General features: G+C 42.8%; 1 protein-coding gene across 6 annotated transcripts in view; it reads left to right on the plus strand.

Moving 5' to 3' along the window:
* ELMO1 (engulfment and cell motility 1) overlaps nucleotides 1-14,464 on the plus strand; it is a 571,068-nt gene that overhangs the window by 530,641 nt on the left and 25,963 nt on the right. For all 6 annotated transcript variants that reach the window (XM_021669358.2, XM_021669357.2, XM_064380449.1 and 3 more), the window contains 2 exons: nucleotides 81-244; nucleotides 7,583-7,695. In XM_021669358.2, the coding sequence (XP_021525033.1) occupies nucleotides 81-244; nucleotides 7,583-7,695 (277 nt within the window). The remainder of the gene's footprint in view (nucleotides 1-80; nucleotides 245-7,582; nucleotides 7,696-14,464) is intronic.

Below are 14,464 nucleotides of genomic sequence, written 5' to 3' on the forward strand. Positions count from 1 at the left end.
CAGGGAGCCCTTAACTTGGAGACTTTTCTGAATGGGAAAGGTCAGCCCCCAGGAAAATGATGGTCTTCCTTTCATCGCAGGTAATGCAGGTGGTGAAGGAGCAGGTTATGAGAGCACTTACAACCAAGCCTAGCTCCCTGGACCAGTTCAAGAGCAAACTGCAGAACCTGAGCTACACCGAGATCCTGAAAATCCGCCAGTCTGAGAGGATGAACCAGGAAGACTTCCAGTCCCGCCCAATTTTGTAAGTTACCCAGTATTGACCTCTATCTCCCAAAAGACTCTAACCTACTATTTCTAGAATGATCACCTATCACAAAGCTGGGCTGTGTTGTGAGCTCCTTAGGAAAGGTCAGCAGAAGACATTCCAAGGGATCTCCATTTAGTTAGGGGAGTCTCAGCAGCTCCTTGAGGAAGGGCTGGGCTGAGTGGAGAGGGTGAGGGGCTGCAAGAATGGATCTAAACCAGGAGTTGACCCAGTTAGTGACAAGTCCTCCAGGGATTTGTAACTACAAAGTTTGGATCTTTTCCAACACTTGGAACATTTTTTTTTTCCTTTTGGCCCATAAAACTATATTTCATGTGGGTCCTCTTTGAATAGTAAGACCTTCTGAGCCAGCCAGAGTGAGGTCCATCCATAATTAAAGCAATATGAAAGTGGAAGTGACATGAGTCCAAATGAGTTGGAGTGAGAGCTTGAGAGGAAGAGAGTGATTTACCTCCTCTTGCCCTGTTGGCACGAGTTGGCATCGGAGCATGCTATATGGCCTCATGACTATGAACCTACAGGCCTACCATGGGGAGGCAGCAGGCCCCCCTTTACAGGGCTTTGCAAGAAATGCCACTTGCAACCATTGCAAAATTTCATGTATTCCCATCTTTAAAATGTTCTGAACTCACACATGAGGGGTATTTTGCTTGCTTCATCTTTTCTTAGAACTGCCCTGTTTCTTTTCCCTTGTCCATTTCTAAGAGCTAGGTCAATTTCATTACCCTTATATTTTAAAGAGAAAAAAATAGGGAAAGGCATAGGTGTTAGATATTTATTCTCATTTTGTCCTCAGAAGACTGGATGCAGCTTCTTCTGAGCTTTTGCATGAAGCCAACTTGCAACATAGTTGTAATTCTGAAGTCTATCCTTAATAAGCTCCCCCACCACACACACAAGTACTCTCTCTGTTTCTGATTCTTTCTCTTTTTGTTTATGGTTCTTCAGTATTTGACACTTATAATGCTTGGCAATTTGTAAAGCACCCTTCATGATATTTTATTTCTTCACATCCCTATGAGATGGGCAGGTCTCATTCCCATGCAAAGGCTAGGATAGGCAGGGCTTATTCCTATGCAAAGGCTAGTCTGGAGGGGTGAGGACCTTGCTGACAAGTGGAGGAGCCTGGACTAGCCTCAAGTCTAGTAACCCTCAGCTAATAGTTGTTTGCCCTGCCTGAGCTCCTTTGGCATGTGAGAGACTGAAATGAGGTTAAAAAACTGCACAGGGCTGGGTGCAGTGGCTCATGCCAGTAATCCCAGAACTTTGGAAGGCTGAAGTAGGCAATCACCTGAGGTCAGGAGTTCAAGACCAACCTGACCAACATGGAGAAACCCTGTCTCTACTAAAAATACAAAATTAGCTGGGTGTGGTGGCACATGCCTGTAATCCCAGCTACTCAGGAGACTGAAACAGGAGAATCACTTGAACCCGGGAGGCAGAAGTTGCAGTGAGCCAAGATAGTGCCATTGCACTCCATCCTGGGCAACGGGAGTGAAACTTCATCTCCAAAACAACAACAACAAAAAAAGTGCACAAGTCTAAAAGGGCAATAGCCAAGCTGTAACATCTACTGTGCACTTGTTTTCCAATCTCAAGAAGCACTGTTAGAAACTGTGGAGTAGAACCCTGTAGACTAGTTGGCATGAAGTTAGTCAGCAGGGGAGGGAAAATGCTTCCAAGGTGCTTTGGCTTCATCATTGCAAAACCTAAGTCATACCTGCATGAGCACCAGCAAGCCTTGACAAGAGGCACTGCTGGGGTTTTGCATTGGTCCTCAGCCAGAAGACGGTAACAGCCAGAAACACCAAGCAGGATGCACTCTGGATAAGTGACTGGCTCCTCAGAGATGCAGTTTCTCACCTGCAAAGAAGGATGATGGCTTCTTGCCGCATCCCAGGGCCTACAGTACACTGAATTTAATAACATGTTTCAGCAGATGTAAACATAGGACACTTTATTATGCTTTTGATAATAAGTCTTACAACCTAAAGGGATACTTGAGGAATCATTTCCGTTAAAGCCAAGTGACTCGGAATTAATATTTGACCTTGACTTTGTTCCAAGTAAGAATGTTAACCTCATAGCAAGTATGAACATTTTACTCCTGCTTTGGCTTTGTATCTTTACTTCCTAAGGCTTTGCCTGTGATGTTCTGAAGTTTCTTTCCCCTTTATTATAAGAAGCTCTTATCTGTGCATTTTCTAAGCAAGGAGAAACAATGCAAATATAAAGGAAATCTCCTGCATGGATGTAAGAGATTTTGCATCATCCCTTGGCCGTGGACCAAGAAGTACCATGGCCCATGGGAGTTCTTTATATCTGTAGCTGCAGCAAAGTCACAGAGTGGTTAGGAGCCATAGCCTTTAAGCAGAAGGGCCAGGAACCAGTTTGATAATTACTCCAGCTTCTGAAACCAGCAGAGGGTAGCTGCGATATGTTTTGCCTATTACAGTGATGTACTACTAGACAGGAATTCGTTATGGGGTTACCTGAAGTCTAACTTCTGCCAAAATGACTCACACAGTAAACCCAAGTCACCTAAGAGAAAGGAGTGCACCCTGTATGCCTATTTTCATTCATTTGACCATGTATGCTTGTTTTCGTTCATTTGTTCATTTTACAAACATATACTGAAAAACTTCTACATGCGAGTTTCTGCCCAAGGTGCTGGGGGAAAGCAAAGACCCAGAGATATGCAGTGTCCCTCTGTTATAGGCTGGGATTAGGGTGGGGTATTTACCATAGACTGGGCTCAGTGCTTGGTTACGGGAAGAAAGAGCACAGAGGAGATGAATCTAACCCAAGCTGGAGGGTTAGGATATTTGAAGCTGAGAAATCACCATTAAGGCCATCTAGTTTAAGCTTTAATTTTTCAGACAGGGACAGCAACTTGGCTGGGACCTGACCACCAGTGGGGAATCCCACTAGCCATCAGGCCACCCTCCTGCCTCTGTGTATGCCACACACAGCATGGTGGCAAACCTCAGCTCCATGAAGACCCCTTGAGCCACACACCCTGTTGTTATAAAATGATTATGTTTCCTGAGAAGAAAAATGTAAACTCCATGTGAATAAATATTTTGGGGAAATATATATTCAGTGGGTTGAAGAAGCTCTCTTTAATTTCTTATCCCTTGACTAATTATTTCAAAGAGGAGGTATTTTTTATGTCCTAGTGTAACTTACCAGGGAAGGTAAGTCCATCCACACAATTAATCAGAGTTAATGGATATAAACAGCTCGAATAGTCCAAAAATCAGTCATCTAACACTATGTTGTAGAAGACGGGGAGATACAAGTACAAACATCAGTGAAGCAGAGAAGCAAAATGTGTAAAACTTGGACCCAATTGGCTATCAGACTAACCTGGGGTCATTTACAAATGTGGCTCTGTAAGCAAGTTATGTAATCCATTCTAAGCCTGCTTTTTCTCTTCTCTAAAAATGAAGATATCAAACATGTCTGCATCATTGGATTGTCACAAGGATTTGACAAAGTGATGCATGAAAAGCACTTAGCATATGCCTGGGACTAATATCCACTTGAAGAAATGTTCTCTCTCATTAGCCTGTAACCAGAATTTAACAAGTTTGATACTGTTGATATGTAAATGATAAAACTGACACTGTGCATGTATTTGTATTAATATATGTCTCTCCCTTGTCTTAGAAAGTACAATCAGTGAGAAAGAAAAGCAAAATCAAACAGAGCCAGGGATAAAGCAGGGACACCTACCCTGCAAATCTGCATCTTTGCTAAAGATCAGACACATGCTTCACTCAAAGCTTTCTCATAACCAATGCAAGGAGGACAGTCTGGTCAGTTATACAATGTTCAGTGTTCAGACAGCTGGCAAATATCTAATGAGTGCCTGCCACATGCCAGACACTATTCTATGCATTGGTAATTCAGCAGTGAAGAGAACAGAAATATTTCTCTCCCCCACAGTGATTATATTTTAGTAAGGAGAAGAGAGGCAATACATATGGTGAACAAGATGATAGCTTGTTAAGAGGGGATGCATGCAGTGAAGTCACAAATCACGATAAGGGAAATAGAGTGCAGTTCTAAATAGGTTGGTTAGAGTTGCTCTCTTTAATTAGGATGGTGCCATTTGATACAGACTTGTATGGGACTAAGGGAGCAGACCATGTGGGTATTTTGGAGAAGGGTATTCCAGGCAGAGAGAACCACCAGTGCAAAGACCCTGAGGTTGGAGCAGGTCTGGGTGTTTACTGAATGTACAAGAGGCCAATATGGCTGGAGCAGAATAACCAAGTGGGAGAGAGCAATAGGAGGTTAGACCAGAAAGATGCAGGGAGCCTCATTTCACACGGCCTTGTTGGGGAGTCATTGGAGGGTTTTGAGCAAAAGACTAATGTGATGTAATTTAGGTGTTTAAATAATCCCTCTGGATGCTGTATTAGAAATAGTCTCTAAGAAAGCAAGTTTTTGGAAGCAGGGAAATGAATGGGAAAGCTATTTCAATAACCCAAGTAAGAGGTGATGAGAAATGATTATAGTGCACTGAAAATGACATCCATTTTGAAGAAAGGACAATGGTATTTCCTGATTGATTAGAAAATACCTAGGGGTGTAAGAGAAAGGGAAAAGTCAAGGATGAACTTAAGGTTTTGGGCCTTAACAACTAAAGGACAGAGCGAGTAGAGCAGGGGATCGGGAGTTTGGCTTTGGATATGTGAAGCTACAAGACATCCAACTAGACAGACAGATGAGCCTGGAGTTTGGCAGAGAGATGGACAGTAGGTAGTTGCTCAGTAGAGCAGACCCCAAATCAAAGAAGGAATCTCACCAGTGTAACGGTGCTGTCTGCCTTCTGTGTATGGCAGTGGCCTCACTGGTCCTGATCTTGAAATTGTTTTCCAGAAACAGTGCTAGACTTTGAATTGCTCTTCACACACTCTTTAAATCCTCTCTCCTTTAATCTTCTTCCTTTTATTTATTGGCAAGGCCTTTGGATAGAATGAGAAAGATATTTATCAAAGCAAAGCTACTAAACCCATGACCCTGGCCTGATTGACCCCAAGCTCAGAATTTCAAAACCCAGTTATAGCCCATGGGGTTATTACCTGGCTTACCTCAGAGGGCAATTGCTTCATCTTGTTTCCCTCATTGCCTAAACACGTTTTGGAGTCCTTCGGGCTTATAAGAAAAAAAGGAGGTAATGCTTATAGCAGCAAATTCTCTTATTCTGATAGTACACCCTCAGAATATGGTTCCATGATGAAATGTGTTGTGGCAGGCACCTCTGGGTCTTATACGAGAAAGTCATAAAGCATCAATTAAGATTACTCGGAATTCCTTCAATTGTTTCCTTCTCTTGGTCTTCATCACTGCATCCTCCTCTCCATCTCTCCATTTTAATAACTCAACCCTGGCCTAGAAAAACTATTGTGTGTGTGTGTGTGTGTGTGTGTGTGTGTGTGTGTGTATGTATCCTAAGAATTTTCTCCATCCTCTGGTACCATGCCTTTGTCTCTGCCTGGTTACCTGGACTTGGAAGGTGGGAGCAGTGATTTATTGCTGTGTGCAACTCCCTAGCAGTTACCCACTTTCTTTTTCACTCAATGCAGGTTTCATCAAAGCTGCAATTTACTGAGTCCATTTTAGAAGAGTGAGAGCTGATAATAGATAGTTTTAGTGATCTGAAAGCCTGAGATGAGACCCTAAGAGACCTGCACAGGGAAGGCTTCACAAATGTCCCAAATTAATGTTAGGGCTGAATTTCCATATTATGCTTTATAGATGTTCAGTTGGAACAGTATCAAATGATAGAATGTTTGAGGGCACTTAAGCCTCGAAAAAAAAAATGTATTAATGGAGTACTAGAATAACCTGTTAGTTGAAGGACCTGATCCTTTTACGTAACTCTTTTCTTTTTTCTCATGAGTAAATCAAAGCAGCTTGCGCAAGGAAGGCCTGAGTCATTGCCCATATTCTACATGTAACCTCCATGAGTTGTTTCCCCTTCTGTAAGATAGGAATGATGATATTAATACCTACCCCCAAAGCTGTTATTTTGAGCAAGGAGGGAAGGAAAATTAAATGAATTAAAATTGCATATTGTACTACCCAGCTCATAGCAAGTGCTTACCAAGCAGGAGTACCTTTCTCTCCTCAGAGTGGAGCACCGTGTGAGAACAAGCTGCCTGCAGTTCAGTGTCAGCGCAAGTCCAGAGTTCAGGTGGCAGCTGATGAGTGTGTGAGGCTTGACTACAGGGTAATATGGGCCTGTGGACTGTTTGGCTTGAGGAAAGGAGAGAATGTCACCAAAGCAAATTCAGTCGTGCCTTATATTCGTGCTCAGTGCTTAATAGAGACTTGTTCTCTGTCTCATGTGGGAGTCACAGCAGGAAAGATTCTTATTCTCATTCTATAAATGAAGAAACTGATACTTAGATGAGCTACATGAAATACTAGTCATGGGCAGAGCCTAGACTGAAACTCTAGTCTTCTGACTTCTAGATCTATGTTCTGGCCAATACCTGTTACACTGTTATAAGGAATGGGCTCTGGGTCTCCCTGTCCAGCTTCAACTAAAACAGTTCTGGCTTTACTAGACTCAAATGCTAGGGCACTACATAAAATTTCCTATGATGAAAAGCTCTGCTCTAAAAAAACAGATTTGAAAACCATTCCACTCTATCATGATATCTTTGCAGCATAGTGCATCTCAAACTAAATTATATCACATTAGCCAGAGACAAGATGCAAATAATCTTTCATTTATCCCATCATTATCTCAGTCTCTGTGGGCTAGAATCTGGGACACTGTTGTCCCCATTTGTGAATGATGGAATTGGAAGCAAAGGTGGTCCTGTGGTTTGCTCACTATACAGTGTTTGATGTGGAATAGTAATCATATGGTTGCCTAATAGCCCTGTTTATTAATCAGAACACAAATACACTCAGAGTTTACCTGGTGTAGGGGGAAGAAGAATTAGCCAAGTGTTTATTGCCTTAGTAGCACTGAGTGGATTTTTGCATAAATTTGTATCTGTGGCTTTGTAAAATAAAAGAAGAAAATTTTCAGAACACTTTCTTCTGGAAAAACATCACTGAAGTGGCTGGTGCTTTTGTGGCATTCTGTAAGTGTCACAGAATCTATTGTGTTGTACATATGTCCCTGGCCACCGACTCTTAAACACCTCTAAAGCGCCAAGTTGGAGGTATTGGAAGCTCATGAAAAGATGCACTTGTTCTCCCCTACCCATCTTCCCATGATGCTCACCAAGCCAAGCTCTGCTTCTCAAGGCATGCTATGGAATATATGTGTTTTTCCTCTCACAGAGAACTAAAGGAGAAGATTCAGCCAGAAATCTTAGAGCTGATCAAACAGCAACGCCTGAACCGCCTTGTGGAAGGGACCTGCTTTAGGAAACTCAACGCCCGGCGGAGGCAAGGTATTGTTGCTGGGGACACTCCAAAGGTGGGTGGGGTAAACAGTGGCCTGCTCCCTGGAGAATCACAAGGGCATGGTGTTGGTTTAAGGGTAGGCCATGCAGCATTGTACTCAGGACAGGAATAGCAGTTGAGGTTGTTTCTGGTTTTCATGCACACCCAGAGAGAATCAAAGTCTACAATTACCAGAAGAGCCACAGAAATGGAGAGCCATTCTTTGCCATTTAGTGCCACAAATCTGCTAGTGGTGGTATCAACAAGGGTGGACATGTATATGAGCCTACCATGTGCCAGGTGCTTCTCAAAAACATTACTTTATAATGCATTTTATCCTCACCATAACCTTAGGAAGTAGCTACTAGGATTATGCCCAGTTTACAGATTAGGAGATGGAAGGACTGAAGGGCTGAGAAACTGGCCCAAAGTCACAGAAGAACAAGGATTCAAACCCCACAGCTCCAGGGCTCTTCCTTTTAATGACTCTCCTTGCTGCAGGAGAGCTGGCACTCACTGTTGGGTTTGAGTTTTCAACTTGGATGACCCTTATGGTCAAATCCCCCACACTGCTTCTCTTCTAGGACAGAATTATTTTATATGGGGATATAGGTAACAGTGAACTAAGATAGGGTAGAATCACTTACATAATTTCTCAAGGCAGATTTCTGAATTGTCTCTATAAATTCTAACTTCAAAATGTCAAATCCAAGTGGATGTCAAAAGATTAGACCTAACAGGTGGGAAACATGTCTAGCTGTTTCTTTCCTGGACAAGTAAAGCATCCTTGACTGTTTGCTTGCTCTCTTGACATGCTGCTGATTGCACAGCCAGTCTTCATACCACACTCTCCTAGAAGCAAACAGCCAGAACATAAAACTGAAAAATAAGATTGGGAAGAGGCAAGGAGATTGAATAAGAGGCAGGAGCAAGCTACAGGCATTAGCAACTATACTAAGGACACGAGTTATGGCCCAGGAGAAACTTTGGCAGATATTTTGAAACCTGCTGGATGCCCCGCTCAGCCACAGAGCTCATCCACTAATGACAAAAATCATTTGTGTTTGTCAGTTGAACGCATCCCCCAGCCATTTACTTTAACTGCCCTGTGCTGAATATTCAGTAAATTGAAAGTATTTCACATGTCACCATTAAATATCACACTGAGGAACTTCCAAAGACGGAACTTCCGGGAGGAATGAAAATGTAGGTTCTTCGCAGAGGATGAGAAGCTTTTAGAGCGAATTTCAAGCTGAGCCTTGGGAGAGGACAATGGGCAGAATAATAAGGGCTGAGTTACAGAGAAAGCCTCCTATTAGTGAGGGCAGTGGAAGAGGGAACTCCTCCCTCCCATTCAGCCACTGAAGGATGAGTTTATGTCCTCCTCTCATCGCATTCCTTGCATCAGGCATCATGTCAGAGTAAACGGTGTTCCAAGAAGACCGCAGGGCTCAGTGGCAAGGACAGAGCCCTGGAGCCGGACAATGAAGGTGTGATCTTGCCTCTACACCTACCAGCGGTGTGACCTTGGGCACCTTCCCCTTCTAAATGGGAATAGCAATGCCTGTCTCCTAAGGTTATCATGAGGAAGAGAGACAATTATGAATGTAGCAACAAGAAACAACAAACAAAGGGAGCTACTATTCTGCAAGATTGTGCAGGAAAAAAGCAGTGAGCCAGAGTGAGTGGACTTGGTGCCAGACTTCTCTATTCTTTAATTCACCACCTAGGTGTCTTTAGGAAGGACATGTGACCTCTCAAGGCCCCAGGTTCTCATCTGTAAAGTGGGAGGACAGGATTAGGGGATCCAGGAGCTCATTTAGTCAGAGTCGATTGTATGCCCTGATGTCTTTATTGCCTTTGGAAAAATCAGTGTTCGGGATATATTGTCCCCATAAAGATGATTTATAAGATTTTTACTTACTTGACATTGGGCAAAGGGCACAGAAGTTTGGGGATGGGAAATGGCAGATAGATACCCAGTGTCTCTACTGCTGCCCTGCTAGAAGCCTTCACAACCTAGCTCCTAGCACCAATTTAACCTCTGCTCTACTGCGTTATGAGACTTCCCTGACTGGGTTGAAATGGGTAGGTTCTATCAGAATAATCCTGTTTCTAGATGGAATAATTACAGGCTATTTATTGTTGTTTAAAAAATGTTAGTCCCGTATCTGTAAATTTTTCCAATTTTCTGAAAATGAACCACCTCCTGAATAAAAAATTATTAGCATCTAGATTATACATTTATGAGTTGAGATCCCTAGGGAGCATGACCATCTGTGTTTAATACAAAATCATCCTTCCGAGTGCAGAAAGGAAGGCTTTTTGGTATTTGGTAAATGGATTTGAAATCTGGTGAGTGGCTCTGTGCTTAAAAATAGGGATTCAAAGCAGACTGTGCTGAAATTGGTTTCCTATCACCCCATCAAAGCATTCCATTTAGATTTACACAGATTAATGAGAACATGACAGTTTTAATCCCTTCGAGAAAGATGTGCTTCTACGTGAGATCTCAGACTGGGCTGGACAACCGCCTGCCTGATGCCATCGTAGGTTAAGGAGCAGGCACTCCCAACGCAGGAGCCAGGGCCATACTCACTTTAAACTTGTCTGACAATGAGGAGGACACAGATGAGTGAATGTGAATTTAAGTAGTTAACTTTTTAAGGGAAAATATGAAAGAACTTACAGTTCCACAGAACTGAAAAGTGAAGGAACAAATAGAGAGCGCTCAACTGTGCCGCATTTGGCTAGAAGGTCCCCGAGTTGATGCTTGCCGATCCTTCTACCTGTCTCATGTGCAACTCTGCTGCTACTGGAATAGTCAGATGTAGACATTCACAGTTCTGGGTTTCTGAGACTTCTAACCACATTAGAATTGGGAGGTAAAATATCTCCAAAGACATAATAAGCTGAGTTGAAGTCCCTGTTCCCTACTGCGTAGCTGGGTAGCCTTGGGCAATCTGCTCAATGTCTTTGTGTTTCTCTTTCTTCTTCTTTCAAATGGGGATGATGTTAGTTCCTCTATCAAACAGCCGTAAGGGTTAAATAAAATTATACATCTATAGCACTTTGATGCTTGGCAGATTATCAACATTCATTAATGATGTTGTGATTTTAGATTAATAGATCTAAAATCTATGAATTTTAGATTGCAATGCCTCAGAATATAGATGTTGGGGGTTATTTTTTTGAGACAGAGTCTCACTGTTGCCCAGGCTGGAGTGCAATGGCATGATCTCAGCTCCCTGCAGCCTCTGCCTCCCAGATTCCAGCAATTCTCCTGCCTCAGCCTCCCAAGTAGCTGAGATTACAGGCACCTGCCACCCTGCCTGGCTAATTTTTTGTGTTTTTAGTAGAGACGGGGTTTCACCATGTTGGCCAGGGTGGTCTCGAACTCCTGACCTCAGGTGATCCACCTGCCTCGCCTCCCAAAGTGCTGGTATTAAAGACGTGAGCCACCGCGCCTGGCCAGAATATGTATTTCTAAACACAGGAGGTAGAATGGCATTGGAGGCCACACACCTGCATCACTCCACTCTCTCCCTGAGCTTATACTTATCGACCACGAAGTATAAGCTCTGGTCACAGAATCCTTGGCATGGAAATTACCTAGCTTCTGTGTTGCCTGTACTTCTATAGGAGAAATTTCAGATAAAACCCCAGAAGCTGTCTGTATTAGGGACACTGTATTAGTCCATTCTTGCATTGCTATAAAGAAATACCTAAGACTGGCTAATTTATAAAGAAAAGAGGTTTAATTGGTTCACAGTTCTGCAGGCTGTACAGGAAGCATCACAGCTTCTGCTTCTGGGGAGGCCTCAGAAAACTTCCAATCATGGTAGAAGGCAAAGGGAGAGCGAGGAGCTTCACATGGCCACAGTAGGAGGAAGAGAGGGAGAGGGGAGGTGCCACACACTTTTAAACAACCAGATCTCATGAGGACTCTTATCACTACACAGTACCAAGGGGAGGATGGTGCTAAACCATTCATGAGCACTCTGCCCATGATCCAGTCACTTCCCACCAGGACCCACTTCCAACACTGAGGACTACAATTCCACATGAGATTTGGTGAGGACACAGATCCAAATGACATCAGCCACTGTTTGCTTCATGAGAATCTATAGGCTTAAGAACTGCCCCCTACTTCTCTTGTATTTCATAGATGAAGGTCTTTCAGAATCACTTGCATTGAACGGCCTTGGTAAGAGCCCAGGGCTAACACTGGAAATCATTTGAAGAAGTGATAACATGAAACCTCTTGTGGAGGACAGTGTCTGTTTCATTGACCAGCATTCCTTAAGTGCTGACATGACAGGCTTGTCTTGGAACTCGTTGCTGGGCAAAATGTGTGCCTACCACTCCTGCCAGCAAGGCTGGTATATCTTACATTGCTCTGGAGTCCCTGTCAGAAGATCTAGGGCCAAGTGGTGTGTTCAGGCATGGTAACCATTTTGCCTGTTTTGGGGAGCGGGTCATTCCTTCTTCTATCCCTGGTTGAAATTTTATTTTAATAGTTTGTTACAAAAAGGCAGGTATAAATAAATATGTATTTTCAAATGAAGAAAAGCCAGTTCATTTTCAGAAAAAAAAGACACTTCTCAATAGATTAGAATAATACATAATCATTATTCCCAAAAGATGGAGGGGCAGTAGTGTGGATGAGAGGGACTACCATTGACTGGAAGAGCAGGAAAGGACAAATCTGTATTGAGAAGCGATTCTGGAAGATGTAGGATGCATACTTTATGTGTGTTTTCCTCATATAATTCTGACCATATTAGACATATGAAGAACAGGGATTGCTGAGGTTTTTATAATTAGGCCAAGGCCCCATAGGGCCAGGTGTGTAACCCAGGTGTGTGTGACTTCAAGACACCTGTTAGACCAAATCATCCTGGAAACTGTCTGGGGACTCCTGTGTCATTTGCTGTTTGTAGCCGTGTCCAGGGAGGCAGAATTCAGAATCAAAACACCAATCTGTCCTTTTAAAGTAAGCTCAGTTAAGTGAGGAAGATTTGAAAAGCAGAATGCCCTTCGTCTGTATCGATAGTTGTTTCCCTTTTCTGAACCAACAAAAAAAACTTGGATCTCATCACCTGAAAGATGGCATTTCCCTTTAAACACATTGCTGGGTCCCTCTTGTTATATGACTTGGAAAGGTTGGACCTTAGGCAGAAAGCCGACCTTAATCTGACTTGGCACATTTTAGGTTATCCTTAGGAAAATTCAGAATCCTAATGGAAGTGTTCTAAAGACATCTTTTAGAAAAGTCTGTCCTCCCTAACACAGGACTCTCTGGGCTCCCCGGGTCAGCCCCCAGCTGCTGACGGCGGGCTGTATGCTCAAGACAAAGATGTGTCCTGAATCCACGGTTGAGTCTCAGGGCTGGTTCTTGCTCTACCCTGTGTCTCACTGAATTGGCCGGCATTTCACACTCACCAGTGGTAGCTATTGCTTGCTTGCTGGGCTCTCCACCTGGGGACCAGCCCCAAGCTTATCTTCAGCCTGGATGATGAAGACAGACAGTGGGCCACACTGTCTGACAGAACTATCTGTGGCTGTTTAAGCTATTTAAAATTAATGAAAATTTAAATTGTTTTTCTTAGTATTGGATAAAACAAATATAGAGAATTTCCATCATTGCAGGAAGTTCTGTTGGATGGCATTGCAAAAATTACTGTTGACAGTGGTTATTAGCTCCATAATAATCTATGTGATATTGGGAATAGCTTTAATCAGCCCTTCTTACCAGGCTTGTGAGCTCTGAAACCAGCTTTTACCTCTTATCCTTCACACACACACACACACACACACACACATACGTGCACACACTCAAAAAAAAAGATTGAAATACGAAATTGTCCCCATATTTTGTTTTGGGTTTGGAGATGAAGCAGTGGCTGTTAATGTATTCTCATTAGTAATTGACTGGAAGACCTCCATATTAACTCTTATTTTCTCCTTAAATGCTAGTAAACAATCTTTGATAATGTTCTCACTGCTTCCTGCTAATTGCTTTTAGTGACGCAATTCACTCTTTCATCGCCCAGAGGGATAGAGGAACAAGTAACATCATGCTGGGTTTTGAAAGGAAAATACACATTTTTCTTGCCATAATAGAAGCTGCAAATCAAGCTGCCGCTGGTGGCTGACACTGAAACTTGTCTCACCCAACATGTTGACTCACTGTGCTGGTCCTGTCCTTATAGCAGCTCTCCTTTCAAGACAGAAGTATGCAATGTCTAAGCTTTCCAAAGCTAAGGACTCCAGTTTTACCCTGAGGAAGATACTGGCTGAGTAGCCTCCCATGTGATTATGAGACAAGACAAGTTTCTCAGCCTTTTGAAGCCCTTTTTGCAATATTTTGTCATCCATTCAAGACTTTCTAATTGATGAGGGGGAGTGGAACACATCACTTATATCTGTGATGTACCAATCTTTTGCTTTTTATCGTTTTAGTAGTAGACAGAGGAAGATGAACATGTATAGGATAAGATAATTAGCCAGAGGTAGGAGGAAAACCAGGGCAAAATGGTGTCATGCAAGTCAAGGGAATGTAAGCTTTGGAAAGGAGGAAAATCTGTCTGCTGCAGACCCTTGGGTTTTCTTTAAACAAACATCGACTGTAACTTTGCAAGGAAGATGACTGTTTTGCCTCTCGGAACTCTGATAAATAGCCACTGTTCTCTAATCGCTTCTGAATGTAAGAATATGTTGCACAAGAGATTTCTGCATTCCTGTTTTTCCCTATAGTATAGCCAGACTTGCTGA

The sequence above is a fragment of the Aotus nancymaae genome, unplaced genomic scaffold (assembly GCF_030222135.1).
Source record: "Aotus nancymaae isolate 86718 unplaced genomic scaffold, 86718_ANA_hifiasm-v0.15.2.pri h1tg000025l, whole genome shotgun sequence".
NCBI classification, from domain to species: Eukaryota; Metazoa; Chordata; class Mammalia; order Primates; family Aotidae; genus Aotus; species Aotus nancymaae.